Source organism: Malurus melanocephalus, unplaced genomic scaffold (genome assembly GCF_030028575.1).
Source record: "Malurus melanocephalus ecotype Western Australia unplaced genomic scaffold, MMel_1.1 scaffold_199, whole genome shotgun sequence".
Taxonomy (NCBI): Eukaryota; Metazoa; Chordata; class Aves; order Passeriformes; family Maluridae; genus Malurus; species Malurus melanocephalus.
Genome location: NW_026623431.1, coordinates 43,834 through 58,856, shown reverse-complemented (window position 1 = coordinate 58,856; position 15,023 = coordinate 43,834). Strand labels below are relative to the sequence as shown.

Here is a 15,023-nt window from a genome sequence, read left to right as displayed (position 1 = left end):
CTATGGTATTTYCTCTTACTTTCACCATATTTGAAGAATTTTAGCTGAATATAATAATAGTGTTGGCTGCCAACTGATACCACGCACTCAGTTTCTGCAATTACCTGACATTCCCCACCTGCAACACTGGCCCTAATTGACTGGAGCCTTAAAACACTCTGCAAGTTTTTATGTCAATGACGTTTTTTCATGGAAGAATTAAAAAAAATTAGAAAGAATAATCTGCAAAAAAAAATACTAAACTGCATCATGAAATAGTATAATGGAAGATTTTCTTACTAAAATTAAACCTGTTTATCTGCTCCCTGTTTATTCTACAGTCAATCTTCCTATTAGAGCATTTAAAATCCCCATTCATATTCACTGCACAACCCAGGATGTCAGAATATGTTGAAAGGCAGCACTATTCTCCAGTTATGATGTTCTTTGTGCCAAAACTAAAAACTATAAATTCCCATCTATCTAAAGCTAAGGTCTATTTAAAACTTAACTAGTCAATGTACATTACTTTCATGCTTTTTTTTTCAAAATACCAACTTATTATTTCTTCAGAGGGCAGAAATAGCGTAAAACAATAAAGCAGCAATTCAATTTAAATTAAATTTTAATGTGCTTGTGAAAAAATGACTGGACTGAAGGCTCTGGGCAATCAGGGCACTGAGTCTTACTCTGAATTCTCTCTGGCCATGAGAACATGAGCAAGAAACACCAGATTTCATCTCCATATTGTAAGGGGATGCTTTGGCAGGATGAGCTTCATTTTCTGAGARAGAACACTACTACAAATATTTTAGTTCCTGTGACCATCCATGACTCAATTTTCTAAATCACAAATTAGGTGCTATAATTGATATGGCAGGCAGGCTGCATCCACTCACTTAAGCAAGTTACAAAGCAAATCTGGTTAACTAGGTTAAACCTAATTTGAAACTACAATGTAGAGATAAAAATCTCCATAGTCTATACATTTTTCTCCCCTCACAGGTTTTATTTTAAATAGTACTTACGTCATCAGTCTAATTCTGAAATGGGCTTAAATGATTTAGCTGCTGTAACCCAAAACCAGAAGCTTAATTCTTATCAAAATTCAGTTAAGATTTTATATATTGTTAAAAATTCATCAGCTGCTATTGCATTCAATTCACCTAAATTTGCTTGTGTTAATTCATAACAAATATGTATTTCATACCTTACCTAATTTTCATCTGACATAATTTAACTGTTCTAAAAACTACTATCCTGATTACCAGAAGAATTGATGGTTTTCCTAAAGCATTACATTGTCAGTCACATTTGTGTCTACATGCTCWTCTACTAAGGAAAAAAATCTCTTCTTGCAATCACACAAAAATACTTCCATTGTTATYCAGTGAAAGAGGTTTTTAAAGCTTTGGCACATGACAAAACCCAACATGACACACTGAGCTGTGTTTGATGTGATTCTTYCACGTGAAAAATACATTTATGAAGGATGCACTAAAGAATATTTGTTCATTTCCTAAGAAAACTTTTTTGATAATTTGACTTCTAAGAACACCCACATTTTAGGAAGCAGTTTCTAKTGCAACTGCCAATTCGAATGCTAAATTTTTCTATATTTTACTTTACAGTCCTTTAATAAAATAGAACTATATGTATTAGAAAGCATATTTATTCTCTGAAAATCTACTGAAGTTCTAATAACCTAAATTCGAAATTTTGAATATAATGGGCTACAACATCAAAACATATGGTAGATAAAGGATGAAAAAAAAGATTAAGAAATGTCAGACAAAAAGAGTGTTCACATAACAGGAAAACATGACATTTTCACCTTCACCAGAGAAGTAACACATGCCAAGACTTTTGGTGAAACGTGCTGGGTGATAAAAATGGAGGAGTGACAATGACAGGTTTCTTGGAGAGTTTATTCGAAGCAGTGTTAAGAATGCAGGTGATCTTTGAAACTGAACAATCAGGCAGTACAACCATGTGACAACTGTGCACCACACACAGCTACTTTGGTGTTACTAAWTTCAACATGAGCCCATTTTGGGAGGGGATGAGAGCTACTACTTTCCACTGTAATCACAGGCTACATGTTTGAAGTGTTAATAACAAATAATTTGGCTTATTTGATTTATGCAATGTATAGAATTTGTTTGCTACAGGCAACACATTAGCTTCACATACAGAAGTTGTATTTGTACTTCATCACTTTTCTTTGACATTGCCAGAGGTTGGGTGGTTTTTTTGTTTTTTGGTTTTTTTTTTTTTTCATTTCTCATTGACTGAAGCCAATTATATCCACTCCATGRCCACTTTAAACCATGAGAAAATGGATTTAAGGTAAAAAGAATTCTTTGGAAGCTGCTATAGAAATGTGTTCTTTTAAAGGTAAATTTACTGCATATGAATGTTGTCAATCTTAAATCAATGCAATTTAAAGCAATTATACATTGATGTGATGSATGTGTCAGATCTTTAGTCAGATCACTGCATGCAAGATGTGAGAAGGTGTGTTAATTTAATCAATGCCAGCCAAGGCTGTACTATACATACCAAGTGATTTTACATGCAGGAAAGGAGCAGTTATGGAAATGAAACAAATAAAAAAGGCAAAATATTGCAAAACAAAATATTTTATTAGATGAAAACCAAACTATATGCGATTTATATTAGCTATATTACATCTTTATAAACATTAGTGAGCATTCTCTCCAAAACATATTAAGGCAGTGGCATCAATTTCATTATCCCAAGATACAACATTTAAAAAATAGATACCTAAGTGACTTCCCTTAAACATGCACCAGACATGAGTAATCTTTACAGGAATTTCAGCTTGGGTTCAAACATAATTTCTGCTCCATTTGACAGTTTGCAACAGAGAGAATCTCTTACTTCAAGCTCTAGCACTCTGAATTCTAACAGCTCATTCTGGTCTTTTGCATCTTGCATCTCATTCTTCAGCTGATTCTCTTCTTGTTCCATTCTGTAAATCTGTGAGACAAACACAACACAGTAACACCCTGTAGGCACTASAAAAGATACTGCACAGAGTTATAAGCCAAGATTTTAGACAAAACTATTCATTATTTCCATTTTTCATTACACATCGGGCTGTGTCTTAGAGAAAAAAAAAGGATCACATCAGAAACTGGTTTTGAGAGCTTTCAGCAGAAAATGKTCAGTATTCTCTTAGAGTAATAATCTGGAAGTAGCATAAGTGATATGAATATTTCACCAAAATAAGTTGAGAAATAGTTTTCTTTTAAAATCCAGCAAACGAAACCAAATTACACTAACGTTTGGGTTGACAGTCCTCATTGTCTTTGCCTAATTAGACATCCAATCCTTACAGTACATGAAATAAAATAATGGAGAGGTTTTAATGCCTACTTTTTAATTTGCCAGAATTTTGCCTTGGGGCACTAACAATGACAAAACAGAAATTCAATACTGGCTATTAATTATGCCAAATAATAGCTTTGGTCTGCTGTCTAGTTTAATTGGGTGATCTTTTTCTTTGATGGAAACGAAATAGAAGTGTAACATATGGCATAATGTACTTTAACATTTATAATGCCCACATAAGTGTCCAAATAAATTAAACCTGGCTGTAGCTACTTTTAGTAATGATTTTACATTTGGTTATSTTACTCCTATTATATTCATATTAAGCTACTAATTAACAAAATCAGTTTTTTGACTTCCTGAGTAGCAGCCAATTTTCCCACCACTATCAAGGAAGAATAATGCAGATGCTCATCTCTGAGTATCTCAGACAGTTAATATAATAAGCCTTAAATCAATCAGTATTACTTAATGTGTGGAAAAACTACAAAAAGGTTGAAGGGAGCAGGCAATTTTGTTAGTGGTCAGGACAATAATAATCTCTGTGTAACTGTGTATTTTGTTGAACACTAGAAACATCATCCAGCTTGGAATCTACTGTTGGCTATACAAGTAATTCCATAATAAAGAGCAGCTTCATTTCCTGAAGAATATTAAGGCATAATGGTACTTTAACCAGAGACTTTTATTTGAATTTCTGGTTCTGGAGAGAAATAAAGCAATTTCATGTTGATTTTATAATACTTAGTAAATTCAATTTCTTTTATGATAAAGGGCMATAATAAAGCAATTCCATGTTGATTTTACAATACTTAGTACATTCAATTTCTTTTACGATAAAGGGCAACAATGGMGAAAATATTCACACATACCTTCTCTAGCAACTCCTGGTTTGTTCTAATTAAYAGCTGCTTTTCTTCTACCCATTTTGAATCCTACAAGGAACAAGAGGATTAAAAATGCATATGTTTTGTTAAACAAGACAGATGAATGGCCACAGTAATTAGAAGAGCTCAGACATCATTGTACATTCAAGTATAAAATGGTCACACATTGAAAAATAAAGCAATCATAAATCTTTCAAGGATGTACAGCATTTTATATTACAGTGAAAATAAAAGTTCTTTTATTTCCTGTAGCAGTCTTTTGTTTCATAGTATGTTCCAGCTAGYATATACTTTAAAATCTTTACATGTAGTTGTGGGTCACCACAGTTATATATTTTTTGTCATTTAAGAAACATTTATTTACTCAGCTGAACTCAAGACTATTGATTTCCATGCAAAGATTTGGGAACTTTGTTGTAAAGTCACCCCACTTTGAAGTGGTGCAGTGCAAATCCAAAGGGAGAAAAGGAAYGAAACTCTTTAATTACCCCAAATGACTGAAAATAAGCTTCAGCAATGTAAAGTTAATTATCCTCTGCTACAAATATGAGAATCTGRWTAATACACAGTGTGACAAGAAATTSRMGGCTGAGGAGGAAGGGAAGTGATGCAAGATGTATACTCCATTTAGAAACTRTATTTCTAATTAATCACTTGTTCCAAAACTATTCTTTCTTTTTAGGTTTTCCCTTAGCTTAAAAAGGCCTCATTAAATACCYCTTTAAAGAACCAAGCTACAGAAACTCATGGCCAGCCATAGCTGGACATTCAGATTTAATGGAGCCAACTCTGCTCTTGCTTTTTCTGTAGAGGAAACTATTCACATATCCTAGATCATGCTGCTCTAAAATGTTTAGATAAAACAATATTCAATACTTGACATGACATACTAAATCTAGATCAAATTATCTTCTAGTTTCAAGGGATAATTTATTTAAAATCTAAATGCCCTTACTAAAGCACTAAGGATGATGCATTCTTTTTCAGCAAGATATTTGCACATATTGATGTTGCAAAAGAAATCAGTGAAATCTAGATATGCCAGCCCATCAAATATCCTTGAAATGTCAAGCAAAAATCTATTCTATTCTATTCTATTCTATTCTATTCTATTCTATTCTATTCTATTCTATTCTTATATTCTCTCCAATTATCATTTTTTTAAAAGTTTCATTTCTCTACCTACTGTCCACTACAATTTCATATCCTACTGTTCTTCCTCTTTTTTTCCACTCACACATAAAAATGCATTTCATGTAATAAACAGCTCTTCATGGTTGTGATGTTATAGGACTAATATAAAATGAGTATTGAAAAGGCATWACAGTTGTCAAGAATTTTTGAGGCAAATGAGAGAAATGTTGAAAATAAAATCTGTTACCTAGTTTAGTATTTAATTAGGATTTTACTAAGGTCAAGGAATGAACAGAGTTGCATGCACAGACTTAGGCTGATATCCCAATGCATGGACATGGCAAACATCCACAGGGAAAKGTTCAACAGCTGTATCAGACCTGCACCTTCAACTACTCCAGTTCATACAAATAGAAAAAACAGATCAATCTGCTCTACTGATAATAAATTTCTGCATCTTTCTTGATGGAGTCCAACTACACTCTCTGAGAAAATCTGAACTCCAGCAGGATTTTATTTACACACCAGGTCACTGAGAGAGTTGAGCATTCATCCATCTGGCACATTATATACTCTAATACTTTAGATTTATTATTTACCAATATTAACATTTTTTAAGAATTTCTTCACTTAATATAAAGTTTCTTACGCATGCACCTCAATGCACCTTGCAGAAATGGATTATTGGTTTTGTGTTACTTCTGGGAGGATACTGACAGGTCCAGCCAAAAAAGAGATTTACAAAAACAATTACTTTGAAATAACACATTAATTGTTAAAAACCAATCTTCACATAATTTTTTAACAATAGGCTTCTAATCCCATGCTCTGAATTTGACTTCAGGAAAATGGTAAAGGTCTTTCCTAAAGCTGTAAATAAGACTAGAATCTTCAGGAATAATACACTTGGATCTTTTGATTCATTATTTCCTTCACAAATGCACTTTAGGGACTGGCTCCCAGAATAAACATTCACAATGATTATTAAGTCATCATCACTACCATGACCATCTAAATGACAAAGTAATAATAAAATAATGTTTTTTTAAAAATCACATAGTGCACAAAGAATTCAGTTTATCATCACAAACATTTATTTTGTTGAATGTAAATACTAACAGGTCAGGAGAACCAAGCAGGTGCTAGAGCTCCCAGGAAGGMATTGTGATCCCCCTCTGTGGAAAACTAATGTTCAGTGTGTAAACCAGCCCACAACATCATAGTGCTCCTTGTTACACCCCTGTTCACCTTCTCRGGATTGCTAAGAAATACAAAGTTGAAAATGTGGTTCTGAATCTCAAAGTGATAATTAATTAAATTCCAATTCCCAGATACACCTTTCTGACACAATACTCTAGAAGAAAAATCACAGAAATAATTCCTTACATGGGTATCCAAATTCATTTATCTTATTTACACACACAGTACTTACATTATACACTGTAACAGTCAACAATTTTGTTAATGTTTTCAGCTACACAACAATTTGCCCACATCTTTCTCATCAACACAGCAAAGTAGCAGCAGTAGATGCTTCAGAAGTCTTTGGTTTCATTTATTCTTCCAGAAGTTCAGTGGGCCATCATTTTTAAATTGCTACCATTTTCTCAATTTTTAGTAATATTGTATTTACATGGAATTCACTAAGCAAATTGCAGTTTATGTGGAAGCTAGCATAAATTATTTTTGTCCTGAATTTGAAYATGGTCCCCAAACCTTTGCATTTATACAGAATCTTACAAAAAGAATTCCTTACAAAGAATAAACTACAGTGTCATCACTCATTTGGCATTATATGTAGGTTGGTTGTATTCACTGTTACAGGATCATCAGTCTTTGAAATGTAGATCTATAGCTAGCTCTATCTTATTTTATTAYTATAAGCTACCTGCAATCTTCAATTCTTATTTCAAACAATGAAACATAAAATAACATCTGCCAATTTCTACTGTGTGTTCTAGCAGTTACACAACTGAACAACTTGCAAATGCATGCTCATAACTCTTAATCAGACTTCCTGAGGACCCTAGACAATATTAAATACGCATCAGTAGACACATCTCTGTTGAATATTTACATATATTATATATACTGAAGCATAAAGCCTAATTTCACTTTGTGTGATGATTTGGGATGTGAAAGCAATTGGGTCCTCTGAGACTTTAAACCCAAGAGAGTAACACCACAAGTGGCTTCCAGTAACCTGATGGGCTCAGTGTTCATATCTCTAGTGTGTCTAAATGTTGAGGCTTTTTTAAATTTTTCTTTGGTACACATCAAAAATATTCTCCAGTACAAATATAGAATATTTTATTAGAATTTATAACAAATATTAACACAGTGGAAAAGACGAGAAAGGCGTTCACCAAATGACAATGGGAACAGAATGTGCATGTACACATGGTTATTTTGATAGCACGCTTTAGTGTATTATGTGTTAGAAAATGAGTCTGAAATGACATTTTCTCAGACTATAAAATCCTTTTCTGTAATGAAGCAATCTATTGCTGCAGTTGCAGTTAAGCTGCACCATTCACACCAACACCCCAGTAAGCAACGAAGATGGCAAGGGCACCACTGCATGCAACGGAGAAAATGATGTGGTAGAGGACATTAAGAGAGCCTTTTACCTGTCCTTTCTCGATTAGAGCTTTCTCCAGGTCCTCAATTTTTGCCTGACACCTGAGGAGATCTGTTTGCAGTTGTTCACGAGTCTGGAGGGGGTRGAAAATCAAAAGTAAAGATATTTTCTACTGCTTTATGAGCTGCCCAGTCAGCTTCTAATGTTTTTCATAAAAATAGTTGCTTTTCTGTTTATGTTACAAAATATTTGAAGCTGTCAGTTTAACAGGATTTTTCCTTCCTAGCCTAAAATGATGTTAACATCACATATTCAGCAACAAAGTTCTTATCAGGGGAAGAAAAAAATTAATTTTGAAACTGAAAAAGCTCTAAGAAGCTAGCTCATAAGCTTTAGTAATTTAATTGGGGAAAAAAGGACAAGGGAGAAAGAAAATTGCATTAAGCACTGAAAAAGGYCTTTAGGTAAATAAAATATATTGACCCAAAATAATTTACATCTCCCATAAACAGCATATGCTGSTCATTTTTCCTCATTTACATGATTATTACACTAACCACTACACTAAATCCAGTGATGTCCTGAGAGGGACTGGATCATACAAGGAACTAAACAAGGATTTAAAATAAACCATGTTTCTGGAGACCCTCAGCCACTGAGGCGTCTTGAGCTACTGCAAGTATTTTTCCCACCCTACTTCAGGTACYTTTTCCTGCAAGAAGTTTAAATATTCCTACAGGGATTTCATCCTGCATCTTTGCATCTTTGGGTCCTTGTTTTACCTTAAGCCTCATCTAAAAGTAAYAGGAAATGTTCATTCCAACAAAATGAACCAAGCAAAAAGCTACTTTCTGACCCACTCAAAAGATGGGTTTGCAGGAATGTGACAAAAAACCCAAAATGTCATTCAAAAGAAATAGTAACAATTTCCAAGTCCACAAAAAGGACAGTCAGCAAATGCCTGCAAAATAAAATTTAAAAAAGACCAYGAGGGCAAAGAAAATATATAACAGCCTCTCATAACTGCAAATAAATGTCTTGCCCTGAAATCTTCCAGTAACAGAAGATGGAATTATGCCCCCCACTCTAATTCTATCTTGAGAAGTGATCTTCAAAGTCTTTATTGCTTTCCTTGGCTAAGTGTCCTGCTTAAAAAGAGAGTGTCAAAACTGACTGGRCTTTTGTAAGACGCTGATAATTCTAACAAATAAAGCCATAAATCAGTAATTCTACYATTGTAAGAACTACATTTCACAGGAAAAAAAACCAAAAATCTAGTTTAGTTTGGTTGAGTCCTTTCCCACCAGTAATTTTTAGACACATTAAAATCATTGTCCTGCATTCTTAGCAATACATTGAAGTGGCACAGTACAGTGAAGGCCACATGTAGAAGGGTAGTAATGTAATATTTTACAGAATGTAATGTTTTTTCCTTTTTTTTTGAGATTTGGGGAAGTTATAGAGGGAAGGTGAGGTGTTTTTTAACTGCTGGCTTGTGTTCAATTTGGTGTCGATCAGGAGCCCCCACTTCCTCTTTCATGAAACTGCTTTCCAGTAAGACAGAACTAAGATTTGGGTCAGATTTTTGATTCAGATTTGGGTCACATTTTTAATACACTCATATGAAAAAAATATCTAAGTACTTGTAACAACCTATCCTGTGTTTCATTTAAAAACTACCACGTCACTATCCAAACTGCACGTTCAAATGGGTTATCACTCTCAAAGCACTGCCTTAGGAATCTTTAATATGTCATATATAAATCTTTATATGTTATGCTAAAATAAAGTATAATGACATCTGTGTTCTGATCACACCAGATGAATTTGACTTGTTTCTTGACTGATGAAATCCTCCAATCCTCAAAAACATTGGGCTTCACATTTCACTGACCTGCAAAGATACCTTCTGCTATTACAACTTCTTTCAGCTTTTTCTATTTCAAAGTTAAAGAAATTTCAGTAAAAAAAGTACCCTTGCTTCTCTCTCTGCATCCAGGGTTCCACCAACTTGTTCTTGGAGCAATGCATATGCTCGTTGCAAAGCTTGATATTCTCTTGTTAGCTGGCAAAACCTGAGTTCAGCTTCTTCTTTAGGCGTGCTCTTAATGAAGAGGGGAAAAAAGTGAGTTTGTATAAATATATGTAACAATATGTTTGTCTGTACAGAAGACAGACTCACAAACATAATAAGCAACACAATTTATACTAAATTTCAAAAGTTTAACCAACGTAGAAAATCTTAAAACAAGTGGAAAGGAAAGGAAGGATGATGAGTAACTGTCTACCATACAATTTAAGTACAGTGTAAGGCATATAAGGCAGCAATATATAGAAATGGGAAAATGGTCTGAGGAAAGATGGGAATAAACTGTTTTGTGCAACACTGCCAGACTGCAGAGCCACAGGGGTGTTCATTCTATTTCTCATGCAGCYCATCCCTACCCCTTACACTTCTTCACAATGCCAGCATAAAGCACATTGACACAGGAGTTACATTTCAAAAGCCATACAACATTTTCTTGAATTTATTCTTTTAATATGAAATATTTACAAAGTCTTTATTTTCTTTGAATTTTGAGCCACTGAYTTTAACACTTATAAGTTCTTTCCTATACTGCTGAGGACAAGACATGTCCTTCCCTTCAATTAATTTTTGCTCCAGGAATTTAAGCTCTAAGAAAAAGAGGTTACATTATTAGATATTAAACCTATGAAAAAAGGAAGTTTCTTCTGAATGAGGAGTATTAGGCAAAAGTTAGTGAACAAGAAAGAAAGATGAAAAGGAGCATCTAATTCGTGCTTTGTCCTTATGCACGCAATCTTATAAAGTAGGCCAGCAGCACTGTATAGCACAGGGCTGAGACAAAACATGTCACTGGGTATTCACTACCTATGATCATTTAAGCCTTCATGAATTGCAAAGGGCTCTCWGAGTATTGTGAGCAAAGAAAGAAAATCCTGATTGTATCAAAACAGTCAAATAAATTATAAGGTTGAAAGGCAAACTATTGTCTAGTAAGTACTGACTTTTGGCAAAGCAATGTGCCYATTCATTTTCTTTTGATTAATAAGAAAGGGTTTGATAAAAAAATTGTATTTCTCAGCCCAATATCTGCCAAATCTGTCAGGCAGAATATTATCTTATTAATTTTATTGCAAAGTGTATGTGTTACTAGACTTCACAAAAACCAAAGGAATTCTCTGCCAAATCCTTCACAGTTCATGTGATAGAATAGCTGAATAAAAGTTTGTATTTCTACTTCAAGAAGTAGAAAGAAGAATGAATCATTTACTACTTACATCTTCCAAATCTTCTTCTGGTGTTGCTGGTGTCCTGTCTGTTTTATCTGTGTTGTATGAAGTTACAGAGGATGTTTCCGAATCAACAGATTCTTCATCAAATCCAAAAAATGTCTCCACAACATGCCTCTGAAAAATTAGTTTTTTAGTTACCAGCAAAACAGATGAAAAGCACCAATGACCCAGTAAAACAGTAACCAAGATCTTCTCTGATGATTATTTTAGTATTTAGGAAGAAAGAAAGGTACCATTTTAAACTCTTGTTTTCTGATTAAATGAGGTACGTTTTCAACATCATTTGTGTAAAAACCTCCAAGAACTGAACTGCACATAGCAAAGAGATGAGGTAAATGCCAATAGAATAACACTTCAGCAAAACTATAAAATCTAATTATCAAACTCACACAAGTCCTACAAGATTCACAGGAAAGAAATCCAATATCCATTCAGAAGAAAGTAGCCAGTACAATGCAATATATAAGATGTGCAAGCAAAACGAAAAAAAAATTTCTGAAGACCAGTGTAGAACAAATTTAATTGTTCACATGAATTGAAAAGAAAAAAAAGTCTGTTTTGGAAAACCCTAGTTGAAAGTATAAATTAATGCTTACCATTTATGTTTTCAATATCACCATTCTCWTTTTTTTTCAAAAAGTTTCCTCCAATTTCTAACCAAATTTTCTAACGATAAAGACATGTTTTGCAAAAAACAGCATTTCACTGCAGATTTTAAAAATTTTACAAAATGTTATCAATTAAATGCACGCTTACGGAAAATTAGAGAAAAGTGGAGAAAATTASTAATTGGTGGAAGTGAGTACAATTTCAATTGTAAAAAATGTGGGTTTTTTTATATAAACATATGCATAGAAAGCAGCAAATTTCATTGGAAATTCAACTGCTATAAACCAATTTTCTTATAATTTAACTAGAAAAAAACAGGTTTTCAATGGTTATTAATGAATAAATAGAAAGCATAAYGTTTTACACCAGACAATTATTCTAAGAATCCAACACAACTTCAGAATAGCAAGAAAATTAAAAATATTTTTAGAGGATGTTGCTGAAAAATGGAGTCAGGTTATGTAGCAGCCTAGACAGGGAGGGYAGTGGAGAGAGGCAGCTGTAAGAAGACAAAGATCTGTCAATCCATCTCTGTATTTTTTTGCCACTGGTTGATACTGAAGCACAGATCTTGATGTCACAGTTTGTTGTTTGGGGTTTTTTTTTTTTCAAATATAATCACAGGTTACCTATGAGAAGATAATAGCTTGCTCATTAAAAAAAGCCATATGGATTAAAAAAGTTAGAAGTTGCTATTAATTCCAAACATCATGAATCCTACATTTCTCCAAAGCCAAACTGCCTGGGTGGAATTGTGATCTATCATTTTAATTCAAGGTACTGAAAGGTTTTATCCATAATGGCCTATCTCATGATGATTTCCAAATATTTGCCTTTCCCTGCAGTTTTCCAGACTTAAATTTAATTTTCCAGAATACCTAAATAAGTACTGCCTGCTCTTTCTCACAAAGCCCCATAATGCTCACTATATTCTTTTGGCTCAGCATAGCTCTCATCAACAGTCAGAATACTCTGTCTTGATTTAAGGGTTTCCAAAACATCAAGCTTTTGGGTGTGTCTTTTTGCCTGCATGTATGACACCGTGTGCTCCATTTACAGTTCAGCCCTGGTCACCACGGTCTGCCAGGTCACAGCCTCATCACTGGTAAGCTGAACAAGCCCATAATAGTTTCACAGCACAGCTAATTCCACTCCAACTGCCAAAGACGGCTCCAAGGTCATGTCCTGAATCACTCAATTGCTTCACTTAAGATGAGCCCTTCAAACAGCACTTCTAAACATTTCATTCAGAAATTTAAATTTATTGATACTTAAATGAACTGGCTCTAATAAAATCACCATTTGAAATTAYATTATGCACTCAAAAAACCCACAAAARACAAAAAGCCATATGTTTTCTAAACAGACTATATTTATCCATATGCATGCAGATAAATATGAAGCAGCACRAAAGGCAAAGAGCTTCTGAAGAAACTTTGAAAACACCTTTCCTTTTGCAACCTACTGGACCACTACTTTGTGTATCCATAAGGTCACAGTTACAGTGTTGGAAAGAGATTCCTCTTTCCTCACGTGTTTAGGAAGCACTKTGATCCTTTCACCAGGCAGAGCTATGTGCAATGTCCTTAAGACAAACAGTTCCTTGGGATAATTTAATCCTTTCCTCCAGCATTCACCAGTTCACCTTTCTGCCCTTCTTAACAAAACAAAGGGCACAAGGAACAGGTTTAAGTTATATTCTAAAAATAAAAACACTTACCCAGAGAGCTAACGCACTTTCTCATACTTGAATTAAAACCATTCCAGACTTCTCTTTCTAAAGTACAGAGGATTACCACAAAAAAACAAGGTGTAATTAGTCCTTGGGAGATGGCCTGGCCAGCTTTTCTCCCTCACTGGATACTTGCTGCAGCTTACAACCATTTAATACTACAAATTGTAACACTACAAATAAATTTTGGAGATTGAAAATAGGGACACAGAAATGGTGCTACTTCAAGTTGTAAAGAAGACAAAATTGCAATTTCAGTAGCCAGCTCAACTCACTTTCCTGACTCCGAATTGATCTTCAAATACAGTTTCAAAAACAGGAAGGTACTTCTTACGGAGGTAAAGAAGACTGTGGCAGGTAAACAAAACTCAAGAAATTATAATGCAAACCCCATCCTCAATTTGCAGTGCAGGAAGGTTTTACTCAGAGATGTTGAGAGCAATCCCAGATAAAAAATGAGACTCTCATGCGGATACTTTGATATCCTGCTCTTCTGCCCATGTCTGCCTGTCTGTGGATGGGGCTCAGAACCACCGTGGGCTTTGGAGGATTCCAGCCAAGGACAAACAACTCAGATCACCAAAGATCAGGTGCCCCTGCTCGTGCCTTCTCCTTCAAGGGTGTTTGGCCTCAGAATGACAAAGCAAAATAAATGCTTTGGTTGAGCAAAGTTCAACCAAAACCCACAATGAATTACTGTCTGAAGACCGACAAAGTAAATAAGCATCAAGTCTGGTTTTTGAAAAGGCTGGCAGAAGGGACTTCTAAAAGATGGAGAACAAAACTCCAATTTATTATCATATGGCACAGAGAACACAGTACCACGAGGGCGAGCAGCAGCTCAGTTAGAAATGACAATAAAAGCTTACATACCTATGGATTTTTTTTTTTTTTTTTTTTTTGCTACTCTGATGTACAGTCACTTTCAGGTGACTTAGTCTAAATATCTGTGTTCTTTTAACCCTGCATGCACACACCCAACCATGCCATTTCAAGAAGTGAAAACAAATTAGTAAAACCACAGTGGTTTTGATTTTACACAAATGTATATAGGCTAGAGCAGATACTTAAAGCAATGCCATCATTGTGAAAAATTATATCTGCATTTAAACATTTCTCTAGTAGCAGAAGTAGGGGGAAATAATGTGATTATACCAATAAATAAACCACTTGATTATTAGATGTGAGTGAATTCTGAAAAAAAAAAGAATAGTTCCCATCGCACTAAAAAAAACCGAGCACTTAAAGGAGAGTTAAAAGTCAAACATTTTTAAATGCTATAAAGACTTCCTGTAATATTTGGAGTTACAAGGGAACTACTTTTTTAAGTCTCTTTGCTTTTTGGAGAAGCTGTATTTTTAACTTTTTGTGGAGCAGGTACTGTCCACAGCAATACAGATAAAGTATTTAATTTTTGTATATTACT

General features: G+C 34.3%; 1 protein-coding gene across 1 annotated transcript in view; it reads right to left on the bottom strand.

The window, feature by feature from the left end:
- Positions 1 to 2,653: 2,653 nt before the first annotated feature.
- The window catches only part of JAKMIP1 (janus kinase and microtubule interacting protein 1), a 42,805-nt gene continuing 30,435 nt past the window's right edge, over positions 2,654 to 15,023 (bottom strand). Inside the window, exons 8-12 of the mRNA XM_057373502.1 lie at positions 11,242 to 11,370; positions 9,914 to 10,042; positions 7,988 to 8,071; positions 4,209 to 4,271; positions 2,654 to 2,982 (exon numbers count right to left, since the gene is read on the bottom strand). Of these exons, the coding sequence (XP_057229485.1) occupies positions 2,809 to 2,982; positions 4,209 to 4,271; positions 7,988 to 8,071; positions 9,914 to 10,042; positions 11,242 to 11,370 (579 nt within the window). The 3' untranslated portion in view covers positions 2,654 to 2,808. The remainder of the gene's footprint in view (positions 2,983 to 4,208; positions 4,272 to 7,987; positions 8,072 to 9,913; positions 10,043 to 11,241; positions 11,371 to 15,023) is intronic.